Source organism: Aythya fuligula, chromosome 1, assembly GCF_009819795.1.
Source record: "Aythya fuligula isolate bAytFul2 chromosome 1, bAytFul2.pri, whole genome shotgun sequence".
NCBI classification, from domain to species: domain Eukaryota; kingdom Metazoa; phylum Chordata; class Aves; order Anseriformes; family Anatidae; genus Aythya; species Aythya fuligula.
Genome location: NC_045559.1, coordinates 45,132,342 through 45,159,000, shown reverse-complemented (window position 1 = coordinate 45,159,000; position 26,659 = coordinate 45,132,342). Strand labels below are relative to the sequence as shown.

Genomic DNA, 26,659 nt, shown 5'->3' with positions numbered 1-26,659 from the left:
AGTATCCTTTATTTGGTGGCTGCACAAATAGTTTAGTTAGCTGAATCACAGCTGCACAACTCTTTAGAGATGATTTTTTTTTTTTGGAATGCAAAGAAGCAATTTACTTGAACCTCAGAGAAATGTAGCAGTCAGATTACATTGGAACCAGTTCCTAAAACAGATACCTTGTTTCACAACCAAATTAAAATACAGCCTTAGTGAGGTCCAACCAGTATGGATGTGCCTGTGCCAAGTTCAAGCTTAGCATTGGTAGAGTATATATCTTGACTCCATTATACATGTAAACTTCAGAGAGGTGGTTGTTTAAAATGATGCAACGAACAGTTGTTGTACTAAAAGAAATACCTTTGTTATACCTTAAAGATCATTCCACAAGAATTTAAGCATCAGTGACTGTGTGAGAAGTAAAAAGCTCATTTTACAGGTGGGGTTTATCTTTACATTGGTTGAAGCCCATTATACCTAAACTCTATTCAAATGTGCTGTCCAGACATACTCAATTGTTCTGCTCATGTGGCTTATTATGCTGACTTTCACAAGATGAATCAACTGAATAAGGTGACTGGGATTTGCTGTCTGTGTTAACGAAGATATGATTTCAACAGTCCTTAGAAGCAGGCAGCAGTTACATTAGCAATGTTACTGGGAAGTATATAAGCAGTTGCTCATAGGAGCACTCTTCCATTTATGCTTCCTGCAGGAGATCAGCTCTGATGAAGTGCAGGCAAATCAAGCAGCAAGCATGCAGCTTCTGTTTTGAGTGCACAAAGCCATCTCAGAGGAGAGCAATTTCCACATCCTTTCCTTATGTGTGCAAACCCACTTTTTTCACCATCTGCCTACAGAAGAAGCAGCTCTCTTCCTCATACTAGTATGTTATGTATCAAAGTGTATTAAGATGTCAGAGTTTCAAAACCTCTTCTGTGGACTGGAGATTGGTGTCACATTGACTTTCAGTGGAACTAGAAGACTGGAGTTACCAAGGCATTCTTGGACATTGCAGTGGAGATTCCCCTTTCACAAACACATGCAGTTTAGTTGATGTCTGAGTGACCAGTTTTGCTATTCACAGTTCATGTGTTCACAGTATTTGGATTTCCAGTTCTTAGAGCCTGCTGTTTCCATCTGCTTCTCAGTTTACCCATTTATTTCTGCTTAGTGGTTTTCCCTTCCCTTCCCTCCCCTCCCCTCACAAAGAGTGGCAGCTGATGAAAGAAATAAGAATCACAATTAAATTAAAACAGTATTGTAGAATTATGTACCATTCAACTTTGTTAACTAAAAGAGTTTGTTTAAAGGTTTTCAGCAGAGGATGCTGAGGCTAATTCAAATTAAACTGGAGCAAATGCATTAATACGAACATAAGTCAGAAGCAGTACTTTCTGCTATAAAGTAACATTTATTTCTGAAAGTATACAACAGACAGAAAATTTCAACTTTGTTGTTGTCTGTGGAAAAGTAGAGTCTGTTTATCATCATAGACAAAAATTTCTATTTAAAAAATAGCTACATGACAAAGTTGAGAATGTTTGGTGTGAAAGCATTTCCAGTGTTGCGGGGAAAATTTTGTGACTGGTGAGAATGGAATAGTTTTTCAAGCTTAAGGTCATGTTTTTGTTGGTTGTAGCCTTGCTGTTTACCTAATATACTTTTTGCTGTTGTTAGAAACTAGTCACTACCTAAAGTGTAGCATCTTTTCCATATGATGGGATATTCTGGTACATGTGAATGCTCAGAAGAAAAGAACCCATTATTTCCACATTTTAGTCCATCAATCAGAAAACTGACATTTAAAAAAACTCTGTGGTAGTTACATCATTAATATTGTCCTGTGTGAGCTGTGTGGGTTTTTTGAAGGAATGGAAGATAATTCCTCCTTCAGGCAAGTAATGCAGTAAGCCATAACTTTGTATTAATTTAAATATCTATTAGTGTGTCTGGTTCTGATGTCCACAGCACAACAGCAGTAAAGACTTCCACATTTTTTCCTTTTCATAGAAAATTCATTTTTTTGTAGTTTTCTCCCCCCCCCCCCCCCCCCCCCCCCTTTTTTTTTTTCCTCTTTCCTTCTTTAGGAAGGCATTTATAGCTCCATTTTTATCCAGAGCACTTCTTATATTTTAGTTATTCCATGCTGGTATCTTGTATCTAACAGTACTAATTCTTATTCCTGTCAGGTATAAGTTTATCTATTCATGGGGCTGAAGAGCGTGTGCAAATCTTTCAGAGGAGAACTGCAGCAAGCTACCCAGTGTTACAGCATCCGCCTGTGGTTGGGCAACCTTCACACCCACAAGTCAGAAGGTCAATAAAGATGGAAGCATCATCTGCTGGATCTAGTATTTCAGCAGTCACTGGTGGAAAAGCAAAACCCCATCAGCCAGGTAACGAATTTGGTCTGACATCTTTTTCAGTTCCATTTCTTGTGTGGTGTGCCATTGTGTTGTGAAGCTGGTACCAATAGCGTCAGATCATGCTTGCATGGAGATCAATTTATTGATCATCAGAGCTACAGATTGATGTTTTGTGTTTGTTTGGTATGTTTTAACAGTTGTAGACTTCAGTGGGAGTAACAAGAGTTGGGACAGCTGAAAGTGGGGAATAAAAATGTAAGTTTAGTCATTAAAAAAAAAAAAAGAAAGCCATAAAACAATCAGTAGCCGTGTTCAAAATGTTAATGCAGAAAGAACTCCTTTCAATACATTTAATTTGGATAAGCCCTGAGCTGATGTCAATGCTGTAAAGGCTACAGGCATCCCCATGGAACTCCATAATTGACACTAATGTTGGTTTTGAACTAAGGATGTGGCATGATGCAGAATGCAGATCAAAGTCTTGCTGCTAGGATGAAAACAAAAACTTTAGATCTGAAGGAGATTTTGCAACATATATTAAATAGTTAACAAAATGAAACTTTTTGAACAAAAGCCAGAATCTCCTGGGAACCATCAAATTCTAATTGACATCATGAATTCATTCCTCCTTATGTTAATTGCCAGAGCTATTTTAGAAGTATCTTTTCTTATAACAGCATTATAATAGCATTATAAACCACATTTGTACTGGCCATGTTCAGTTGTTTGTCAAAGTGAAAATTAAACTCCAACTTTCTTTCCTGAGTAGAGTGAATTAAGGCTGCCCATAAAGTCAGTTTTGTAGCTTTTATATTGAAGGGTTTCAACAGTCTCTCAGCTGCCCAGGAAAAGGAATGAGGCACCCTGTAACAGCTGCTATGGTGCCATGGGACAGAGTCCATTTGTGTGAAACAGAACGCTCTGTCTGCAAACCCTTCATGTGCTTCCATTACCTTGCAGATCTAGGAAATGCCTCAATTTTTGTACAAGTTGAAAATATTGAGTACTTATTGTGATTTGCTATGCAGGTCTATTGCCATGAGTTTCATACACCAATACTATTCAATCACCATAATCTTTGTCAATGTGTATTAATTAGAAATTTACAGTGACTTGTAACCATTTGCTTTGTTTATTTCTTCTGTTCACTTGTTTGTCCTTCTATTTTTTTCATCTTTGGTCTTTTTCCTTTGAAGTACAGAGACTACTACTACAAAAATACCAATTAAAAGAAACAGCACCACAGTTTGGGAAACAAGTATCATGAACATGCACAATAGGTAACACTAGCTATTCTGAGCTGCTCATTTTGAGCTGCTACTATGTGTTAATAGATATGGCCTATGTTTTAGTACTGAATAATGCACAAGCAATACGTCTGGCTTTTGACTGAGAAAAAAAGACACCTTTTTGGGTAAACCCCAGAGGTTTCCTAAAATGGAGCTCATTAGTGAGCATCATTTGGATGATGCTTCTCAGAGGATTTTAGCTTTCAGTACAGTCATATAAGATTAGCTTTGTCTGTCACATCTTCCTCTTTACATGGTAACAGCATCTATGACCTTCAGAGAGTTTATTCAGCAGCTTGGTTTAAGGAGGCATTTTCTATCATGAGTTTCACTGAAGTTAATAGAAGTTAATAGAACCATGAGCCTTAAAGGCTGCAGACTTTTATAAATAGGTTGCATGACAGGAGTATTGTTTTAAACAATTTACAGTGTCATTGTTTTATCTGAAAAGAAATAATGATTTTATCATTTGGATCTGTTTATTATTGTTATTATTATTATTATTATTATTATGTTCAAGAACGCTAATTTTTTTCTCTGTCTGGGGCGAATTACAATTGTTAGAGCTGTATTCTTTTTATATATTGGTAGAATCTGGGAAAGTAATAATAGTAATTATGCAACAATTGTAATAAGTGGAATTACTAAGAGAAAATTTTAATTTAATACTGAAATTATATGTTATTAATTCCTTCTCATCCACAAATTAACAGCTCTAACTTCATAAATAATTTTTCTTATGCACTAATTAGCCAATAACAGTAACTTATTAAAGGCTGTACATTAAAAAAAAAGTTCAGTATTTCAGAGTAAAAATGTTTTGACTATATGAATTACCCAGGTAAAAGATCTTGCTCTATCATTTTCTAAGCTATCTTCCTGCTGTTTCATGCAGTAGATTCCTGAGGTTTTTGTTCAGTCCAATTTTAAATATCTTATACAATTTGAGTTCTCCCTTACATTTGAGTGTTGTTATCACAATCAAGTAGGTATTGCTGTTGAAACAGTATACATTATATTGTCTGAAATTTCCTTTGTCCAATTAGCAAATACTTTGAACACGAAGACAGTTTAGCATAATTGATAGTACAGAAAAGTATTCTGAGGATTTAAAATGCTATTTCTAATTCTTATCAACCAACGAAGTTAGAACCATGGAAAGAAAAGGTTCTTGATAAAGTGACAGAGAAATGAGTGAGTCTATTTTTTCCCTCTGACAGCACACTACTTCTGTTTTCCGCACTCTACTTTTTTTCCTTAGCCACTTCTTTTCAGAGTGACATTTTTTATTATTTATTGTGAATTCTTTCTGATTGGCAGCTGTTTCCTTTAACTGTGGTTCATTGCTAGCTACATTCTAAGGAGGAGGAACTAGAGATATTACTCAGCATTAGAGCATTCCTTTTCAGCTTGCTTCTCTGACAGTTTTATTTACTGCTGGTCAGGAACTTGAAGCTGATGACTTCTGCTGTTACTCTGGGTGTTGTAAAGTGATGAGAGTGGCTAATGAGAAGTAAATTGCCCATGATAACTCTTAAAAAAAAATAAAAATAAATAAAGTAAAATAAAGTGAAATAAAGTAAAGTAAAATAAAATAAAATAATCTTGTGCAAACTTGCAGAGGTACTGACTGCTCAGCCACAAGTAGAACCCCAGCTTCTAAGCTCTGATATTAACCAAATCAGAAGGTATCACATAACTGAAACAAAATAGAGAGGGAAAGGGAGAAATAAGTGGAAGAAAGTTATTAACTTTGTTGTAAGCGAAGATTTCTGATACCTCTGCATATGCACCTGTCTGAGGAAAGTTCCTCTTGGAAAGGAGAAGACCAAAGACAAGGAAAACAACCAGGTGATAAATATAGCTAAAATGATTTCAGCATTGACATATTAAGGGCAAGCATGCATTCCTGCCAGAATCATGGAAGTACAATGTTTTAATTTTTGAGAAACCTCCAGTCGTTGTCTCCCAGTTATCTGAGCAGATACGGTGTATTGCAGCTAATGTGATACTGTATTCTGAAGTACAGGATTCAAAGCACCTGGCTGGTGTAAATTGTTAAAATTCTCCTGAAGAAGGTTTATTATCAATGTGTCTGTGTTGCACACAGGAGGCTTATTTTGAGAGCTACAGGAAACACCGTTTAGGTTGTCTGTAACAGCAGAAGGTCCAGGTACCAAATAATCCTGAAGGTTAAACTGTCTTCCTCCCCTATTCCCTCAATGAGGCAAATCTGTGAACAAAAAAATCCTCACTTGTGACTGCATTGCAGCTTTGTTATGGAGTAAGCAGGATTTCAGTTTTTGATTTTCTGCCTGTCATTTCCATTGATACTACTTATTTTATATAAGGGTGATGTTGCCTAGCTTTTTCCTCATGGTGATGAATTCATTTATTCTCAAACTCTGAAGAACTCATCAAACCTAGTTCCTCTTGCTGTTGTTAAGTTTGCTGGCTACCTTGCTCAATACTTCTAAGCTGTTGTGTAGTGAATTCTTCATTGTGTAGAACACTGGAAACTTCCTATGTCTTCTCTACTTGCAACACTTGTTAGCAGTTGTTGCCCACTTTTGCAATAAGAGATTTGAAGGTCCTCCAGAAAGACTTTTCTCTCTTTAATTTTTGTGAAGGATAAAGGTCTCTCGGTAAGACAGAGCTTAAAAAACAAGCATCAAGAAAAAGTAACTTTGTAAAACTGAATAATACAATTTGTTATTGTGTTACTGAAATTATCTTTGAATTCCACTATATACATAAGCGCACATCTTACATATATGTCAGTTGTAAAAATTAGTTCTGCTGCCAATCTACACTTCCAACAGGAAGGATGGTCTTTGAAATTCTTTGTCTTCAGAATTTAGTAAATACGTAAAGAGTTCACCTCAGGAAATGCATAAAAATTTCCTAGAGGTTTCTGCTTTCAATAGTTAACTGTTCAAATAGATCTTCTTCAGTGTCAGAGAATGGTACGTTTGGGAATGGGGATTGCTTGCTACCTGAAATGACAGAAGCATATGTATGGTATATGAATAAGCTTTATGTTCAATGGCAAGGAAACATCTCCTGAAATGATTGGCTTCTGGCATTACAATGGAAGTTTAGTGCAGTCATTGGAATTCAGAGAGAATTCTTTTCATCAGCCTCTTGCCTTTTACCACAAATAGTACCTGATAGAGAGGCATATAAGGAATATATGTTGTCAGGCATGCTTTTCTTGATTTTGGGATCCTTTTGTTATTTTATTATTGCTTGTTGAACTGCATCATTTTTATTGATACACTTAGTTGTTGGTTGGGAAAGAGGAAGCAAGATCTAAAGGCATTGGCGAGCAGAACAACTGACTTTAGGAGGCAAGGAAAAATGCACAGTTCTTGAAGCTATGGCAATCAAAATTAAAGCAAAAGAGGAAACGTATGTTTAACAAGCTTAGTCACCACATAATGAACTTTGAATCATCAAGGAAGCTAGAACTGAACCCTATAAAACTGATAATTTATGGTACAAAAGATAACCTTTTCTCATCACAAAATGTGAACATGCTTGTCAGCATTCACATTTGGTGTAAATGTTCTTAGGAAGATCTCTGTTAGTTTGATGTGATTTCTTGCTTAAATCACATTCTCTGTTCTTTGCTGACTGGCAGGACGTATGTCATATACCACTCTCAGATAAAAATAATAAACTCCTGCAAATAATTCTGCCAGAAATCTCTGTCATGCAAGTACTTCTTGGCAGTAAATGCACACAGTGTATTGGGAATGGCTGATGTCAACTCACCTGAAAATTTGTCTTCACATTGACAATAGTGTTGTAATTCTGCTTGTCTAACACTCTCAGGGACACAGCCCTTTTCAATGTCTTCCATGGGGTGTATATAAGAACTTCCTCTCATGTGGAATGAAGCATGTGAAAAGCAAGCAGATTTCAAAGTTTCACACTCCCTTCATTAAGCTTATTTGCACATTACAAGAAAAGATATGGTCACAGATAGACAGATGCTTCTGTGCAGAAGTATCTTGATTAATGTCAAATGAAACAGCCCTGGATATTTAACTTTTCTCTTTATCTACAGTCTGTGTTCCATACAATGGAAGTCCAATGCATCCAACTAAATTTCTCCCACATCTCTACCTCAAGTGTGAGCTGGAAATAACTCCCTGATGCACAAAGGGACACTTTCTCCTGACTGTTGGAGCTCTGGAGCCTCTGCAAAGCTGCTAACAGGGAGTTTGTTTCAATTACAAGGAGGACATTTTGTCCCTGGGCTGAATGACAGGTCGTCAGATGGTGATTATGCAGTACTTTGAATTTAAGGGTTGAACTAGCTAGTAGATGATGCACAGCATGAAATGTGAAATCTTTTGTCACTTTGCTTAGTCATTCAGCCTGGTTCATTCATCACTTTACTTTTCTCAGGGCAAAAGCCAGTTATTCGAAAATACCTGTGCCTAAACCAAACAATACAAACAAATAAACAAACAAAGCTAGAGAATAAACTGTATTTTTCATTGTCAACTCTCTTGTTTAATTTTAAAAGATTTGGTTTAGGTACAAATCGCACCCTTCTTTTTCAATTTGTGCTCCACCTGACACAAAAAATAATGATCCTGCTTGGGACCTGTGCATGCCCTCAATAAGGGCCTTCAAAAATAATAATTTTACCTGGTGGCTTTGAGGGTGTTCTACTTCTCTGGGGAAGTGTATGATTTTAAACTCACCTCTTTTCAAAGTCTTCTTTTTTTTTTTTTTTTTTTTCCCCTTCCTGCTTTGATCAGCATCCTGTTTGCTGTTGTAAAATGATCTTTCATTCACTCTTGCAATCAATTATGTATGCTTACTTTAAAATCAGTATGGCTCACCCTCAGATTTCAGCTCTCGTAGCTGTTGTTAGTTTACAACATGCAGTCAGCTCACAAAGGCTGCAAAATGCCAGGCTCTCTGGATTTTCTCGATCATTCCATCCTCAGATAGTTTCCTTGCAAAGGGAAACATATCTGAAATAGAAACCAGCAGCCAAATGTAGCTTTGCACCAAATTTGGAATATTGCTGATCCCAAGGCAAGGTCATAATGTCCCAAGACCAGTGTACCATAACTGTCTTAAAACAGTTAAGAATATTTTTGACCTCAGTAGATTTTTCTGAAGAAAAATGACAAAACAATAAATTAAAAAGAGAGAGAAAGGAAGGAAGGAAGAGAGAGAGAAAGAAAAAAAAAAAAAAAAAAAGAGAGAGAGAGAAAAAAGAGAGAGAAAGAAAGAGAGAAAGAAAGGAAGGAAGGAAGAAAGTGTGTTTCTGATAAATTAATGATCCATTTTATTAAAAGCAAATAGCTTATCATTCAAAGAGCAATCAGGGAGACTTTGAATAATCAGTTATTATGTTTCTGTAATGCTTGACTGAAAAAATATGGCTTTTTCTTAGACAGAGTCCTTACTTAAAGGGGACTAGGTACTATGTAACTTTCTATTTCTAATGTAAAATATGCTTCATATATTCTAAGGAAAGCTTAAGGGTGACTGTCAAAAGTGGAACTAATTAGGTTCTACTTTGACAGAGATGTTTTTGAGATCAGGAAATGGATTTGTCTGTGACATGACTGCACCATGTTACTAATTTCCACCAAAGGTTTCCTGCAGTCCAAAAGACAGAAAGACCTTCCAAGCCTGTGCTTCATTCTGAAATCTCAAAATGAATCCAAAACTTTATTTATAATTCAGGGGGGAAAAAAAGTGTGTAGGGTGGAGATGGTGGTGGGGACAGGGGCATGGGAACTTGTATAGACAATTAGATATGATATAAATACATCTATGTATCAGAACCCACCCAAAAATCCTACTAATGCATGGAGGTGGCAAGCCTAAAAGAATTGCATGAAACAAAACATCACTGCTTACAGCAGATACAAGGGTAGCAAAGGTGGCATCATTTTGATCTGTTCCTTATTCCAAGAAAGGAGCAAACTCCCTTTGAGTCATGCAGACTGCTACCCTTCCCTGTGCCACAAGTGGCTGGACATCTCAGGGAAGCAGATGTGTTCTTCCACATGCTGGATAACTCCATGGAGGCACAGTATTTGCTAGTTACATACTTGGCGTATGCAGTTCTCTACTGTACCATGATTCAGAGGTCCATCAGAACATGAAAGACACACTTCTGAGGTTTTCATTATTGATAACATTCTGTAGTCTGCATGGTGCACTGTGTATGAACCTACAGACAACGGTTTAGGGTGCTTACAACACAAAAAGAGAGAGAGCACTATAGGGTTATTGCTTTATTTTGACCTTACTTTAGGAACATGAAGCACAGAAAAGGAATTTAACACCTGGATTATGGTATGAAGAAGTAACCTGAAACTTCAAGGAAACTGGAAGGTTTTTAAGGGCCATCAAAATTGCACAAAATTTAAAGGCCCTTTGTGCTGCCAGAATGCCTAAAAATGATCCTTGAGGTTCAGATGCTGTCTTGCTACTTGTGAAGGAGTTTCTGCTTAACACTAATTACTGAAAGTTCTCTCTTTTGGACAGGCATCCTGTGTCTGCAGCCCAAAGCTAGTCCATGTATTTTAAGGGTGTTGTATTTCTCTTTGGTTACTCTAGGTAATTTTAGGAGGTCACAGGGTTTTATAAGAAAGGCCAGCTGCACCAAGTTTAGGGGCAGGATCCCTGTTGCTTGTGAGATACTCTCAAAGCCATTGAGACATTGAGGGGCATTGGTAGCATTAATTATTATTGTCTAGATTAAACCTTCCACTCCAGAACTCTCTAAATCTCTGCAAGTTGTAAGAGACAGAGTGGGGATAGACTGCATGTGCTTACACTGTTCATATTCCCTTTGTTTAAGCATCTGCTGTCAGATGTAGGATCCTGCACTGGATACACCTCTATTCTTCTACACTCTATTTAGGATAACCATTTTCACATTCCTTTGCTACATTAATTCATCAGCAGTTTCAGGACAGCTGAAGTTCCCAAAATGGTTTAGCTGCTGGTGTTTTCTGAGGGAATGAATTGGCAGGATGTGTATCACTGCAAAGGTAGTGATAGGCTATGGTATAATGTGAGTCTGTATAAACAATTGTTACATAAAATATCCCTGGAAGACAAGTTGAGTATCTTATAAAAGCTATCTTGGTATTTCATGTTATAATGAAGTAAATCTTTGGCACTCTGAACTTATCTGTTAGGTCATGCCCCTTACCCCTGTGCAGCCAGCTTTTCTGTTTGTCTCACTGTAAACTGGTGGCTTCAAAACCAGGCAAACTTTGCAACGAACAGTTTATTCAGCAAATGTTTTCTCCCTCTCCCCTTCCTAGATTTCCTGCTAACAACTCCTGATATTGTCAGGAGAGGAAATTTTTCAAAATATGAGTTTGCACCGAGGGTTATCCACCCATTTTGTCAGTAGTTGTCTTTGGAAAAAGCCTAGGCAGCACGAGAGACACAAAAAGAAAGAGCATGCAGAATGCAGGACATCCCACTTCTCTGTGGTTAATTGGCTGAGAGGACTTCTCTGCTTCTGATGCCAGCCAGGGTTTAACAGAGAGCAGAATGGACACCATAAGTCTTAAAAATACCTTAGGCTGTGATAATTTAGTAGCATTAGGTGTTTCAAAATCCCCTCTCCACTACTGCTGCTTCTGTAAGATAAGAAAAGAGTTTGTGTCAACATAATTAAACATATGACATGCCTTACAGTGTATTGCAATGCAAAGGGAAACTGTTTTTAAGTAGCCTTTCAAAATTAATTCCAGTATAGTTATTATGATACCCTTGACATGACCATGCACAGAGACAGCCGTTGCATCAGTTCTTTATACTAAATAAAATTATATTAGTTTTTTAATTCTTTTTTTTTTCTTTATATTTTTTTTTTCTAGCATTGTTTGGACTTTCCTGTGGAAAATGTAGTCCTATGTATTCATTCCAATCACTGTCAAAGCATTGCTAGAACTAACAAGGCATTTTTGTGCTTTTACACTCACCTTTTGATTCTCTCACGCTAATATATCTCGCACTAATATATAACACTATTTTTTCCATAATCAGTGAGAAAACCATTAAGAGAAATGTTATTTTCTGCATAGTGAAATATTCAATTAACTATGTTGAACACTGACAGATTATACTATTTTTTAAAATAATTGGTAAACCAATTAAGACTACCAGGAGTTATGGACATATGTAACAATCTACCAGGTCAGAGGCTTTTCAAAGGTCTGCAGATATTTCCACAGGGTACACAAATTTTTCTGTCTTGGAAACACATTGTGTATTAATGCAGTACAGATAGAGTGCTTTGACTTAAACTAGAAGTCTCTAAAGACCTCTCTTTCAACACGAATCATTACTTAGTATCAATAATTTTTCCAGATCTGTGCTTTGTAGACAGATAGGGGCAAATCCTGTGACCTATACTGGTAAAAATAAGTACCTCAAATTAGGGAAAACTGTAGACAGCATATGTACACAACAAAATTGGGTTTTAAGATACTCCTGATTTGTCACAACAGGTACGTCTGTGCTGGCACTGCCCTACCACACTGAAACCACTGCAGATGTGGCAGACAGATGGTTTTGCCTTGTTGTATCTTAAATAAAAAGATCTGTCAACAAGTTCTTAGAAACAGAGTTAAATACATGCCTTTTTCTGTCCTTTCAACTGCAATCTTCAGAAGTAACCCAAGATTGGAAACAAGCATTAAAATGAAAGAAAAGGGAATCTACACCCTGTAGAAATCTGAAATTGTGTTGAAACTGCAAGATAGAGGAAGCTTAGTACTACTTGTAAGGATCGATGAAAGCTCCTAAGTAATGCTCTTGTTCCAGAAAAGAGAAATGTGCTGGACTGGTGGGTCAAAAAGCTGCAGGCTTTAACATTTCCAAACACACTTTTTTTAACCCCTCTGGTGGGAAAAATTAATAAATAAATAAAATAAAATCTGATGTAATTGAAACTTTTTGAGTTTCAGTAATTTAACCAACATGTACTTCATACTTTGAGGTTTGTTGTCCAGTATAACCCTGGGATGGATGCTGAGAAGACCCACTATGGTGTACATTTTACTTTATTTCTGTCACTGAAAACATGATGCCAGAATTGAGATGAGTAAAGCTATCGATTTCATACGTGCATGTAGCTCTAAGATGTTTACATAATATTTTTAACAATCTCCATTTCAAACTGCACTTTTGCTGCAGCTGATCTGCCTAACATTCAGAGCAAGAAGCCAGTAGAAAATGTACCTGCATGAGTGATCTTTCACCCCATATTGACTGGGGTTGCCTTCAGTGAAAAGGGCACCATGTGCAGTAGCTTTCATCCTCTTAGAAGTATGACAGATTCACAGAATAGCTGAGGTTGGAAGGGACCTCTGAAGATCATCCAGTCCAATCCCCCTGCCAAGCAGGTTCACCTCGAACACATAGCACGAGATCACATCCAGGTTGGTTTTGAATATCTCCAAAGAAGAAGAGTTCACAGCCTCTCTGGGCAACTTGTTCTAGTGCTCTGTCACCCTCAAAATAAGGAAGTTTTTTCTCATTTTCAGATGGAAACTCCTGTGTTTAAGTTTGTGCCCATTGCCTCTTGTCCTGTCTTCAGGCACCACTGAAAAAATTCTGGGTCCATTCTCTTGACACCTTCCCTTCAGATACTTATATACATTTATAAGATCTCCCCTCAGTCTTTTCCAGGGTAAACAGGCCCAGCTCTCTCAGCCTGTCCTCATACGACAGGTGCTCCTGTCCCCTCATCATCTTACTAGCCCATCACTGGACTCTCTCCAGGAGCTCCATGTGTCTCGTACTGGGGAGCCCAGAACTACACACAAAACCCCAGATGTGAGCTCACCAGGGCTGAGCAGAGTGGGAGGGAGGATCACCTCTCTCTACCTGCTGACAATGCTCTTCTTAATGCACTCCAGGAGACCATTGGCCTTCTTGGCCACAAGGGCACATTGATGGCTCATGGTTAACTTGCTGTCTAGCAGGACTCCAGGTCCTTCTCCATAGAGCTGCATTCCAGCACATCAACCCCAACCTGTAATGGGGCACGCGGTTATTCCTCCATAGGTGCAGGACCCTGCATTTGCCTCTGTTAAACTTCATGATGTTTCTGTCTGCCAAACTCTCCAGCCTGTCCAGGTCCCTCTGAATGGCAGCACTTCTGGCCTACCAGCCACTCCTCCCAGTTTCCTACCAGCAGATTTGCTGAGGGTGGACTTCCTTCCATCATCCAAGTCACTGATTAATAAGTAGATGGTTCTGTGACAGGAGCATATACCCACGTGGCATCCTAGCTATTTACCGCTTGTATTCCATTTCCAGGCTAATGTACAGTCATTGTGAAAGTACAAGTTTGCTGCCAAAATTATTTAAAAAAGAAATCATCTCACTGCATTGATAAAAGTCTCTGGCTAGCTGCCTCTTCAGAGAGATGTTTTGAAGCTATAAATTTTCCTCTGCAGAGACTTCTAGAGCTGTAGACAAAACATTTATTTGCACTTGCTGAGTTAATTGGAATCGAGGGAGGACAAAGAAGAAAGACTGTTCAGTAAGCAACTGAGTTAAATGTTTCTATTCTTACCAATGAGCAGAATCAAGTAGGAAAATTCTTCAAGAATAGAAAAATTCAAGTAGTAAAATTACTCAAAAAACCTGACTGCCTCTGCAAATTACAAAGATCAGCTCTGTTCTTGCACGTCCATTCAAAACTATTGAGTAAATATGAACACCTTACTGTGCCTTGAGAAACAGAAGCACTTGCCCCATCAACTTACATGTATTTGCATGATCTTTATTTTGGTGCCATATGCTGAAACTCTGCACATTTTCTGTGCATCCAAATGCTCATGCTCAGTTTCAGAAAACTGTGTGAAGTAACCAATCTGCAAACATGGTTTGCACATCACAGAAAATCACATGTAAAAATGTTCAGGCTTGGAAAATCTGGCTCCAAGTATTTAATGTTCAAGAAAATAGTCTTTTTGCTTTTCAAAGCTCCTGCTTGAAATGCTGTTTGTGGCAATTGAGTAGATACTAGATGATACGTGTAGCAAGACCCTCATCCAGCATGGTGCTGCATATGTTCTTAATTTTAGGTAGATACAGAAACTCTCTCACCTCAGTGGAAAACCTTGTTTAACATCAGCACCATATTGACTACCTTGCCATACTATTTGCTTATCTGATACAGTTAATTTTTATAAAATTCCACTTTAGAATGAGCCATCTCATCCAGCCTCAAAAAATTAAATGCCTTTTTAAAAATCTCATATGTTTTCCTATCTGAATTAGTAGAGACCCTTCAAACCAGTAACAGTATGCTACTTATTCACTACTTTAAAGAGTACATCAAAGTAAATTTAATAAGCTAATTATAAAATATGATCTCAAATGAATTAGTGTCTGAATAGGCTGAGAAAAATCTCAGACTGACCTTTTAATAAAATCACTTAAAGTTTGATAAATCTAATATTTACTTCATTTTTATTTGTGTTTGCTTATTTCTCATGTTTTCGTAGAGAGATCTTTCCCTCACGGCCTCTTGGGCAATATTTCTTATAGTTTAGTCAGTGGAACCTGTCACTGATAAAGTGTGAATCAGCAGCTGATAAAGCAAGAAGGATATGGTAAAGCCAGGCTAGTTATCCTTCAAAAGCAACAGCAGCACCAGGTACTATCCTGGTTCATTGTATTGGAGAACACTGTTAAGACAAAAGATGTTGGAGAGAACACTGTAGCCTGTCCAAACACCTGCTGGAGTAAAACCTCTGTCTACCCGTAAACCAGAAATGATTGAGTTGGCCAGTCCATGACTTAACACACAGGGGCTGTTTCTCTAAGAAAACAAACAATCAAAAAACAAAACAAAACAAAATAAGACAAAACAAAACAAAACAAAAAAAGTGTTCCCTCTGCAAAGTGGGTGTAGAGTAGAGGGAGAAGGGAAGAAACAAATGTGCCCTGATTTGACTGTGTTTATTGACACCATGAAGATTGTGGGAGAAGAGTGTTCCTGTAACCACTTATTTAGAGACTATGTTGCTGGCAGATGCATTTCTTTTTGTGTTGGAGGAGGCAAGTTTCTGATTAGCCATGTATTAAATCACAAAGGAGTGGTGGAAGGCTGTCTACAATTTTGAGTGAAAACAGACTGGCTGATATTATTGATCTGATACTTGCCCAGTGAATCTAGATATTAAGACTCTTGTATATCAGATATATATACAAGACTGTCATTCGTGTCTATACTGGTTTGATGGAAGCTCCCTTTACTACAAATGGGTCAAATACAGGAGAGATCTGTCTGTAGCAAAACTTGTATTGGCTTCATAGGTTGTGTTTGGCTGAACAACAGTCTGGTTTAGACTGGACATTTTCTGATGCCTTTCTAGACAGTATTTTTCATTAATTAAAAGTGGTTTTGAAATGGAATATATGAATTTTCCAACAGCTTATTTTTATTAATAGCTTGTGGTTTTCATCTGATGTCAGCACTTTGGGACCTCCATTGTTGGTTGGCTGTCATTTCCTCTCTCTCCCGCCAAATTAGTTCAGATCTGTTGGAGATGCTGCAGGGATCGTGCTACATTCGTCTGTTCTGGGGAGCAGTGATTTGAGTGTAACAGGAATGGAGGCTTTTGGGGAAGAGGAGGTATTTTATATACACCAGCATTGTCATTATTTTGCTCCAGCTCGGGTTCGAATGAAGACAGGCTGGTGGACTGAGGATTCAAACATTCACTTCTACACATTTTAAAATTATAGTTAAGTATTTAACAGGACAAGGAATGACATCACTAACAAAGCTGCTTGACTGAATTGCTGTCCATTACTTAATTCTATCCTCTGCTTATATGTCTTTTCCAGCAGCTGCAGTATTTTTTCTTAGTCCCCAGAATTCTTCTCTGGGGCAGATTCTAGACTGCCACCTCTGAGGCCATCTGCAGATTTCCCAAGGCTGCTATTGTATGAATAATCAGCTGTCTCACTTAAGAAATTCTCTTTGTTCTACATCATTAAATGCTGACTCCTGCTGTTGCTATGACAGATCACTTTACAGGAATCTATAAGGAGAGCTGTGTCTCATATTAACAGTGAGTCTTTACCATGGAACAAAAGAATATGCTGGGGCAAGAATGAAAGAAAGTGCAATTTATAATATTTTAGCATTAGCAAATAATAATAATTAAAAAAAAGAATAATAAAAATAATAATAATAAAAAAAAAGACTGAAAATGCAATATAGTCATTTTGAGGTCCATATTTCCAGAAAGTGAATTAGGGTCTTTAAAACAGCATTGAGTAATTTGGTGCCAAGAAATATAATTCCTAACCCCCATCAAGGCATTGGTCACTTGGGGACCACCAACAGTAGGTCTCTGACCCTACTGTGGCTACAGTAGTTTGGGAGGGAAGTCAAAAGAACACTGGCTTGTTATAGACAAACTGCGTAAGAAAGGAAAATGCTTCCATCAAAAGCATGAGTGATAGCCTCTAGTGGAGGCACAATGATGGCCTAAACAACCTGACATTTTGTTCCTGTACCATGGCCTTTTTGTTTGGAAGTCCTTTCTCGGGTATCTCCCTGATCTCTGCAGCTCTCTGCTAAATCTTTGTACTAGTTACTCAAGACCATCAATTCTAACAGATGCCTTTGTGAAATGTCAAGTTTTGCTGTCAATCAAAAAACTGGCCATATGCCCAGGAGGTCTTTCTCTGTCTCTAGCTGCATCAGAGCACCCTGGTGCAAGGAGTTTAAGCCCATAAGCCCAGTATCTTTTCCTGTCTGCTATTGATATGCAGCTATTTTTATTTATTTATTTTTTTACATGGAAAGATGGAAAGAGTGTTTTTTGAAAACTTCCTAGTTTCTTTGTTCATGTTCAAAGAACCCTGAATCTTGAGAGAGGTGCAAATCTCATGCCTATTTACATGGGCAAATAGGCTTGAAGTTGTCACCCCCAGCCTATGTTTTTTATGTTCTGTTATGCTTTTAAGCCAACATCATGGCATATAAACTGACACCATTACATGTCACTGTGACCTTCTTCTGCAGGACTGCAGTACTGGAGTGCTTCCTAGACCATGGCACACTATCATGCCATGTGAGACCATATGGTGTCCTGTGGCTGAAACATGTTTTCCATGCTCTTTTTATCTTAATGGTTGCTTCCTGTCTTGAGATTTATTTTGTCTTTTTGTGTGTTAGTGTGTTTTTTATTTTACCACAGCTGTTCCTGTAGTGCCATGTCATTTGTAACAACACCTCTTGTCTGTTTTTGTATTTTGGAGTTCGTTTTCAGGATGGTATGGTGAGGAGATGCTCATGGTGTGGTGGCATATGTTCTTCTGTATGAGGAACACACCAGTGGTGACTCTGCATCATTGCTGATAGCAGGAAATATTGTCGTTTCATTCTATGTAGCTTTAAATCAGTCCTGGTTATATTGAAAGCTGCTTGAAGAAAAATTGTTTCTGCTATAGGAAAAAAAAAAATAGGTAGCATTATCCAATGTGTGTGTTCCCTCACCTGAAAGCCCCTTGGCTGGATTTTCTACTGCACTGTCACAAACCCCATCAATCTCTTCAATTTCTTCAGAAGGAACAGAGGATTTGCAGGTTAACCAGTTGGAAACGCAAATATGGATAAAACCAGACGTACAGAAGACAGATGTGGACTTTTCAGAAATTCTTAATGCAATACAAGAAAGTAAGTTATCACTTGGATGTAAAATCAAGTATACAGTCAAAGAATCAATTGCAATGCAATAAAATTTTAACTGAAGGAACATACAAAGTAACAAACTGAATGATAAGTGAGTATGTGTAACTAAAACTAGTGAGAAATTTCAATAGGCAGTAAAGGACAGTAATAAGGACAGTAAAAAAAATCTTAATATCAGAGAAGTTATAGTAAGATTTGGATTATTATGTTGCTAAGGAATCCAGCAGTATATATTTCCTATGCAGAAGTAATGAGATATATTGATTCATGTTACTTTAATCCATTCTTGAATGGCTGTGTGAATTAACATTGACATATATATGCTTCGGTCTGAGATCTAAGACTAGATTTGAAGTTTCATCTGTTACAGAGTATTGGGATATATTCACATTTTTGCATCTGGCAACTTTTGGGACCAAAAGTGATAAGCTCAACATGACAACCAAATGCCTGCATGTCTTAGACAGTGTGTGGAACTATCTCTTATCACATGTAGTATGATGTGGTCTGAGAAGTGATTAGTCCACCCTTCTCAAATTTAACTGCATAATACTCTCAAGACTTATGCTAGAAAAAAATACTAGTCTTATTAACAAAGTCTGAAGACAGCCCACCCAAAGACTGATGCAAAACTAGAATCTAAATGAATCTGGAATTTCAGTGAGAATTTTACATAATAGGTTGAAAAAACAAAATGCATGGCATAATGACATTGGTAGCTAGCTTCCTACTTTCCCTTTTTTCCAGTTTTATTTTAAATTGGGAGTTTTATGTAACAATTTTCTAAAGCAAGAAATAACAACTTACATTCTTGAATGCTGAAAGGCATATAAGAATGTTTAAAACCTTGTGCTCCTCTTGATTTTTATGAGAGTCAGTACCCATGCACTGCTAGAATCAAGGCATTTGGTGATGGTATTAGTTTGGGTATGGTAGGGAAACTCTCAGGTTAGTTAACAACACAGGTAATCATTTGAAAATGAATCACATGGTTATTGAAGTTGTATATTTAGGATGAACTCTGTTTTTTCTACCTTACAAGGCTTTTCCCATCTGGAAACATTAATATGAAATTTTGCTTTCTCCCTTCTTCTCCTCACCCCATTAATATGTCACAGCTCAAATACAGGCCTGGGGCAAGTTGTGGATGTGTACTGAAGAGGCTGAAAAGACGCTATAGTCTTTCAGAGACTGAATAGACAAGATAGATGAAAAAAGATAAGCAGATTCTGTTTGGGAAGAGACTACATCTGAATACAAGAAGCTATTATCTTCTCCATTTCAAGCATGTGGTGGAGTAGAATAAAAATGCATGATTTGATTAAAACAATTAGATGCCAAGATTAGATTTATTAACAATGCTTTTCAAAAACAGATTCTTATTTAAATTGCCAGATCTCATCTTCCCTTGGTGCTATGCCATACTTCAATAGCATACTCTCTCAATAGCATACTCATACATCCCTGTGCTGAATAACCTGAAATTTCTATTCAACAGGGAACAGATTTATTTAAAACCTCAAATGTTTAACTTCTAGAAAAAACTCCTAGTTCCTTTTAAAAGTATGCCATTTTTCTGTGGTTATAAAAAGGAGATTAATCTAACTCAATCTCAGGGGTTTGCAATGAAGATATAGACATCTGAATTCATTGCCTAAGATCCTTTTACATTCAATAGACAGTAAAAAAGGTGTCTATATCCAGCTTGTCTCATTTTAAAGTAGCTAATATAGATTACATGACCTGAAACTTGAAAGTGGCTATTTCTCTCTGTTGTCTGAAGATGGAATTTAAGGAGATAAGCTACTTTAAATCAGTCCCATAGCTTAAGCGCAAATTTCTTCACCATGGATATGTGTGTGCATGTAGGTGAAACCTACCTTATGTAAAGCAAATATTTGAAAGTGATTATTGGATATAAACTGAATAGAAATAGGATCTAAGTTGTTTTAGCAATTTGAATATAATTTCAAACCTAAATGGCATTAGACAAAGAGTCTTAATATTCTTAAAAAAAAAAAAAAAAAAAAAAAAAAAAAAAAAAAAAAGAATTAACATTTTGATTTAAATATTATTTTAGAGTCATTTGAAAAGGATGAAACTTTTACAGGCTTGATACGGTGTTTTTCATTATCCATTTGCTGTTGGGAAGTTAACCTCTGTAACCTTCAGATACATTCTGTTGTGAAAAGATGAAAGCATCGCTATGGCTGTACAACCTGGTTTGCAATGGCTTGTTACATGTCGAAGGGAGTATCTTGTCACCTGCAGTCTGTTGTGAATAGCAAATAATTAGGATAAAACAGGCCTAAATATTCTTTCCAGAGTAGTTGCTCCAAATAGTCATTGTTACTTTTATTCCCAGTGGTTGTTAGTACTAAATGAAAATTTAAAAGGGCTAGTGATGCTTTTAAAGATCACATTTTTTTTCTTCCTAGCATGAGTTTTCTGAGCATTTCACTTTTCAGGATCTGTTTTCTGTAAATGTAGCCAGCTGGTATATCTTTCTGTTTGGTATACTGACAAGTGTGATCATTCAATAGCAGAGATTTTTTTATTATTATTTTTTTTTAATTACCTAAAACAGTTTGGTCAAAAGCTATTTTTTTAATTTCTATCCTGAATCTCTCTTGGACTGCAAATGAAGATAAAAATTTACCATCGTATTATTTACTTTTATGTTAATATAATATTATAAAAGAATTAATAGTTATTTCTACTGCTTCCAAGCTAAAGTTTACACTTGACTACCATAGTCCATGTTAAAGTCTTACACACATTTTTCCACAGATTTCTGCTAAGTCTTTATAAGTTTCTTCTTGACCACAGTATACTCAGAAATTATCATCAGCCTATCAGAGTCTGGAAACCATAATCTGAAAATGGTTATGAACATGCACTGTAAAATACAGGATTGCACTGGGTGTAAAACTGCCAAACCAGGTGATGCATCTGGCCTTGCCTTGGCTGAGAAGGAGCCAAAGCCTGCTTGGGCAGGACTGTGGGGAGCTGGAGCCCAGCCCTGCTGTGGCCTCAGTGGTGCACAGGTTGACGGGCCCAGGGGTGACATGGGGTCCTGGACCTGGGGCAGGGTGGGGAGATTCCTGGGAGTCTGGCCAAGGACAGTCATGGCTAGGGGTGCCCTCAGCACCCTAACAGAAGCTGGCAAAGGCTTTCATGGCTGTTTTCTAGTTATTATCCTGAAAATATAGACTTCATAGAATCATGGAGTCATAGAATCAAAGAATCATAGGATGATTTGGTTTTGAAGGGAAAACCACTTTTCTTATGGAAAAGTGGTAAACGATTGTGTTAGTGAAAAGACAACTCTGATTTCAAAGCTCTTTTCAAGAATCCCCATAATTTGCTTCAATGTGTGAAACTTCTTTCCATTGCCATTGCAGTAACGTCAAAATTAAGAAATTTCTGGCTTTTAAGAGTATTTCTCAGCATCCAGTTTACACTGACTCCCACAGTGTTTAACAGAAAAAAAAAAATAATAATTTTGTTATGTCATTTTTCCTCTCCTAGTCTGGAAGTCAGAAATCAATGAATTTCCTGAGACAGGGTAATTTATCACTATGTAATAACTGAATTTAATACTTAACATGAGAAAAAGGTCTGGGCTGTGGTCACTCTAGGATGTCCACCTTGCAAAAACATTGGTGTCTTGTACCTGGAAGGCTTACTGAGTGAAGGAAAATGTTTGTATACAAAAAATCCATCATAATGAAGTAAAAACATAACATGTAGTACAACAAGATGCAGAAGGAGTCTTGTTTTTTCAAACTTTTCTGCTTCTCAAGTCTCTGAAAACCAGCTATTTTTTACTCCGGATTTTTATTAAGGAGTATTCTCCAGTACTAGTGGTTTTAAACTCAAAGATTTTCACCACCATCTACACATAGGAATGTCATCTACTTATAAATATTGCAAATATGAAGTTTTAAAGAAATTCATTCTTCAATGTTACTGATAGACCTAAAAGTCTCAAAGGACAGCTTCTGCAATGTTGATCTACAGCTTGAATTATCCAAAGTTAAAGTATACCCTGTGGTATGGTGTGACACTTGGTAACAGAAGAGATGTTAATTGACAGAAACATACTTCCATCTTGTCAAGTATTAGTCAGGTCCTATTTTTGAAAGAATGTTCTTATTTTTAGGCACCTTGGGTTTTGAGTGTCCATCTTCAGAAGGTAACAGTATTATCTTACCTTGCTTTTGAGCACTACCAAAAGCAGCCTCTTGGTCCAAAGAGGTTTTTAGAACCACAGAGATTTCACAAAGACTCTTTCTCATCATTTCCTAGGGTTCAGTTTTCACAATATGTGATTCTGCTACATTTGGTGTAAAAATATTTATATAAACTATTTTTTTTTAAACTCTTCAAGGATTCTGAATTATAAAGTCACTTTGTTTTGTTTTATTTTGTTTTGTTTTGTTTTTCACAAAATGAGAGGGAGAAATGAACCTACATAATGAAGCTAATCTTAAGCTATATGTGGGGTTCTTGATTTCTCCTGTAGTAATGTACACGCTGCTCTACATTGCTGTTAAATTTCACTGCCTGAAAAGACATGACTAGATACTAGCACTAGTCTGTCTCCCAAATGATAGGCCAAAAGCACATATATAATAAAATTATTATGTATCAGTCTGTTAAGATCATTTGGGGATATCTATGTATTTATATAGTGGTCTGAGGGGAACAGAAAAAGTGTAGCTGTGATTGTGACTTTAGCAGCAGTGTTAGACTGTTCATGTTCATTGTAGAGGAGTAGCTGAGAAAGGTACAGCCAGCAGAAGAGTTGGGGTGGAAGTACCATCACCATTATTAAAGTGAAGCAACTAGGATTTGCTTTTTTAATTATTTATTTGGTTTTGTGGAACAATATTTTATTAAACAATATATTTAACTGATGAGATTTGGGGTAGAAAGATGTTCTCAGCAAATGTTTCAGCCCCATGTTTAAGGTCCATGCCTGAAATACCGGGAGTTTATCTTGGAGAAGCATCAAGGGAAGTGCATTGTACAGATCTCCACATTCTCACCAGCAGCATAACTTTACCATGACTGGAAGATAGTCATAGACACATATAGAGCTGATAAGATAGTTCAGCACATCTCTTATCATAGAATCATAGAATCATTAAGGTTGGAAAAGATCTCCAAGATCATCTGGGCCAACCATCCCACTATCACTCTTCACTACTTATTCTGTTTACTGAAGCTACCAACCTGCATGCCAATTATCTGTATACTTTTGATACTAGCAGCTTTCTACTACAGGCAAGGCAGTCTGGATAGGTCCTGGTAGATAATTTCACTAGCCAGCTGAGATTCACTGCTTCCACAACTTCTACTCTCTGCTGATATGGGCTGGATTTTAAAATGACCTTGAAATAAGATTTTGTGTTCCTCACAAGACCTCATATTAATCCAGTAATTCTTTGCTTGAAACCCCCAAACATATTCACTCTCTTACACACCAGCTTGTGTATCTCAAACACCCACTTAAAAACATCTGTTTTGCAAGCCAAAGCATTACTAGCACTTCAGGAAGCAGCAATTTTAGTATCTCAAATGTCTCATCAGTTATACCAGGGCAGTCTTCACAGCAGGACGAGCAGATAGTTCAAATTCCCTTGAGGACAGCATACAGGCAAAACTTCTTTCATTTCTACATCTTTCATTGCCTGTGTCTGCAACAGATATAAGTCTCTCATAATCTTCAGAGTTTCACTGTTTCACTGCTTAATTATTTTTTGCATTCTTTTTCTCACAATTCTTTTCAGACTATGCTGAGGTGTTGATCACATACAGATTAATGTATCTCTTTTTTTTGGAGGCGCTCTTCTGGGTTTCAGTTCACTGAAGTTTCAAATTAATTCAAAATTTCTTCTATTCCAGTAGTTCTCTATGTTGAGCATTGAGATGAATTCTCCTCATATTAACATGTATGCAAAAGCTGGTCGTGATCTACATTCAGATTATTAGTTTACAGGGTGGAATGTTCAAATCCAAAACTGTTAAACTTGAGTAGTATGTTATCCTAAAAACGGATAACCTGGCACAGAATTTCTTATTGTTATGATGCCTAGATAGAAAAAAAAATGCTGTTATAAGTATTAAAAATTCTAACGTCCAAATTACACTGCTCAGGTTGGTTCATTAGCCTAGTATATAGGGTGGATTAATTTGGATATGAATTATAATTATGAATTAACTTTTCTGTTGCTGCTGAAAATATTAGTGGACTCACAAGCTAGTGTACGGCAATCTAAAATGAAAGGTATGTTCTTGACACTGTCTTCATTATGTGCATAAAAATGAAGAAGAGTTCTTGAATTTTTAAATAGGGTCTTCTTTTTTATCTACCAGACTCTAGATACTGTACAAGGCTCATGCAAAAAGGGATCAATGTTTGTGATTGACAGGAAAAGAATAATATATATAAATTGCAGCATATGTTCATATCCAGGACAAATATTATGAGGAAAACTTTCTCTGGCTTGTGATAGTGAAGAGCAGGATACCTGAAGACACTGTGGAGTCTGTAGCACTGGAGATTTTTTTAAAAAGATTTCTTAAAATAAGCTGTAACCCCATGAAGAAGGGAAGGGTGAAAAGGAGGTCACAAAGTGTTCATGATGTCTGGGTAACAGTTAATGGCCTTTAATTTCTGGCGGCTCTTCAGTCTCTCCATAGTGAAGGAATGGGAATTTACACCTGCAGCCAGTAGATAGAAATGGAGCTAAATTGCCATCAGCAATTAGGAGATTTTTGGCTGTTCCCTGTTAATATAAATTCATATCAACAGGAATTACAACTGCCTGTCACCTACTTAGGGGAGCTGCAGAAAAGCAAAAGGACCAGGAGGATATTGCACAACATAAAGAGTCCAAAAGTCAGTCAGGTTTGTAAAACAATGAGGAATAGTGGGCTAGAAAAATTTCTGCCAGGAATGATGATTATTTGATAATATCAAATTATCAAATTTCCCTTAGTTAGGGAAAGAGGCTCAGCAGCTGACCTTGCAGGTTCCCTCCAACTGTTATGACTATACTGTCATAATTCTGAGTTTTGCCTATGAATCATGAGGCTGGAGAGGTGAAGTCTGCACAGCTAAGGCTTGGTCCTCAGCAAAGACATCTTTCTTCTCCCCACATGCATCTTTTCACCATTCTTTCACCCCAGATCTGCAGCCTCCAGGGTGCAGCAGTGGGCCATTCTGGCTGCAGCCTGCCTGCCCCATGTATCCCATCTGATAGCTACTCAGTCTTTGAAGCCATGACACTTATGTGGAACTGCAGATGTGTACAGCCACTCTGCCCACAGCTTCACATCACCTCCTTACTCAGCAGAGCAGGGAATGTCACCCTAAAGCTAAATCTCCTCTGATCTTGAGTATAGTGTCAGCATCTAACACATTCCTAGCCTTCCTTTTTTTATTTTTTTTATTTTTTTCTGTTTGGTTTTAATTAAAATAGCTTCCTAGAGACTTAAGCTATTGTTTCATGCATATCTTAGGGTTGTGCAGTAGGTAGATCTGAATATGCTAGCATTACATGTACCAAAACATACCAAAATGTACAAAGGCAATCATCTGCTCAGGCTCATTTATTCAGCGTCTTTCAAATCGCAGTACTTATGTGAAGTCTTCTGCCGTGGATCTGCACAACTTCTAACTGGATACTTTTTGTAGTATGTTAAAAATACCTTCCTTATAGAAATAAATTTTTAGAGGCCATAATAATCCAGAAAGCAATCGTTTAGCTACTTATCCCAAGAGAGAAGCCAAGCAGATAGCTAATGTATGTTTTACTGTGACAGATGATTACTTATTTGACATCAGAGAGATACTATGGTATCCTATATCTTCATTAATGTGCATCAGGAGATTTTAAGCTTAACATAGTAGATACTTATAGCAGAACTAAAAAGTGGGATTGTTATGTTACACTCAGTGTCTTCATTTGGCTCAAATGTGATTTGAACATATGTTTTTATTTTTGTTTTTAGTAGCTAAGGATGTCAACATTTTTTTTGATGAGTTAGAAGGTGTGAACAGCCCTTCCAAAGATGATGATTCCCTGCTTCACCATGGTAACTTGACCAGTACTTCTGATGATGCCAGCAGGTTGGAAGTAGTGGGAGAGGTAAGAACATAGAAAATTATTAATATGATGGCCATTATAAAAAGGGAATAAATGTAGTTTCATTTAAAATCTCATTCTCTTCGAGACATCTTTTATATGACCTTTGCTATGGGGATTGTT

The 26,659-nt window shown here is 37.1% G+C and overlaps 1 protein-coding gene across 4 annotated transcripts in view; it reads left to right on the top strand.

The window, feature by feature from the left end:
• Positions 1 to 26,659, top strand: part of ANO4 (anoctamin 4) — a 194,013-nt gene that overhangs the window by 58,810 nt on the left and 108,544 nt on the right. For 3 of the 4 annotated variants that reach the window (XM_032180573.1, XM_032180590.1, XM_032180572.1), the window contains exons 2-3: positions 2,181 to 2,387; positions 26,403 to 26,539. In XM_032180573.1, coding sequence (XP_032036464.1) covers positions 2,318 to 2,387; positions 26,403 to 26,539 — 207 coding nt within the window. In that variant the 5' untranslated portion in view covers positions 2,181 to 2,317. The remainder of the gene's footprint in view (positions 1 to 2,180; positions 2,388 to 26,402; positions 26,540 to 26,659) is intronic. The other variant, XM_032180583.1, reaches the window with a different exon arrangement.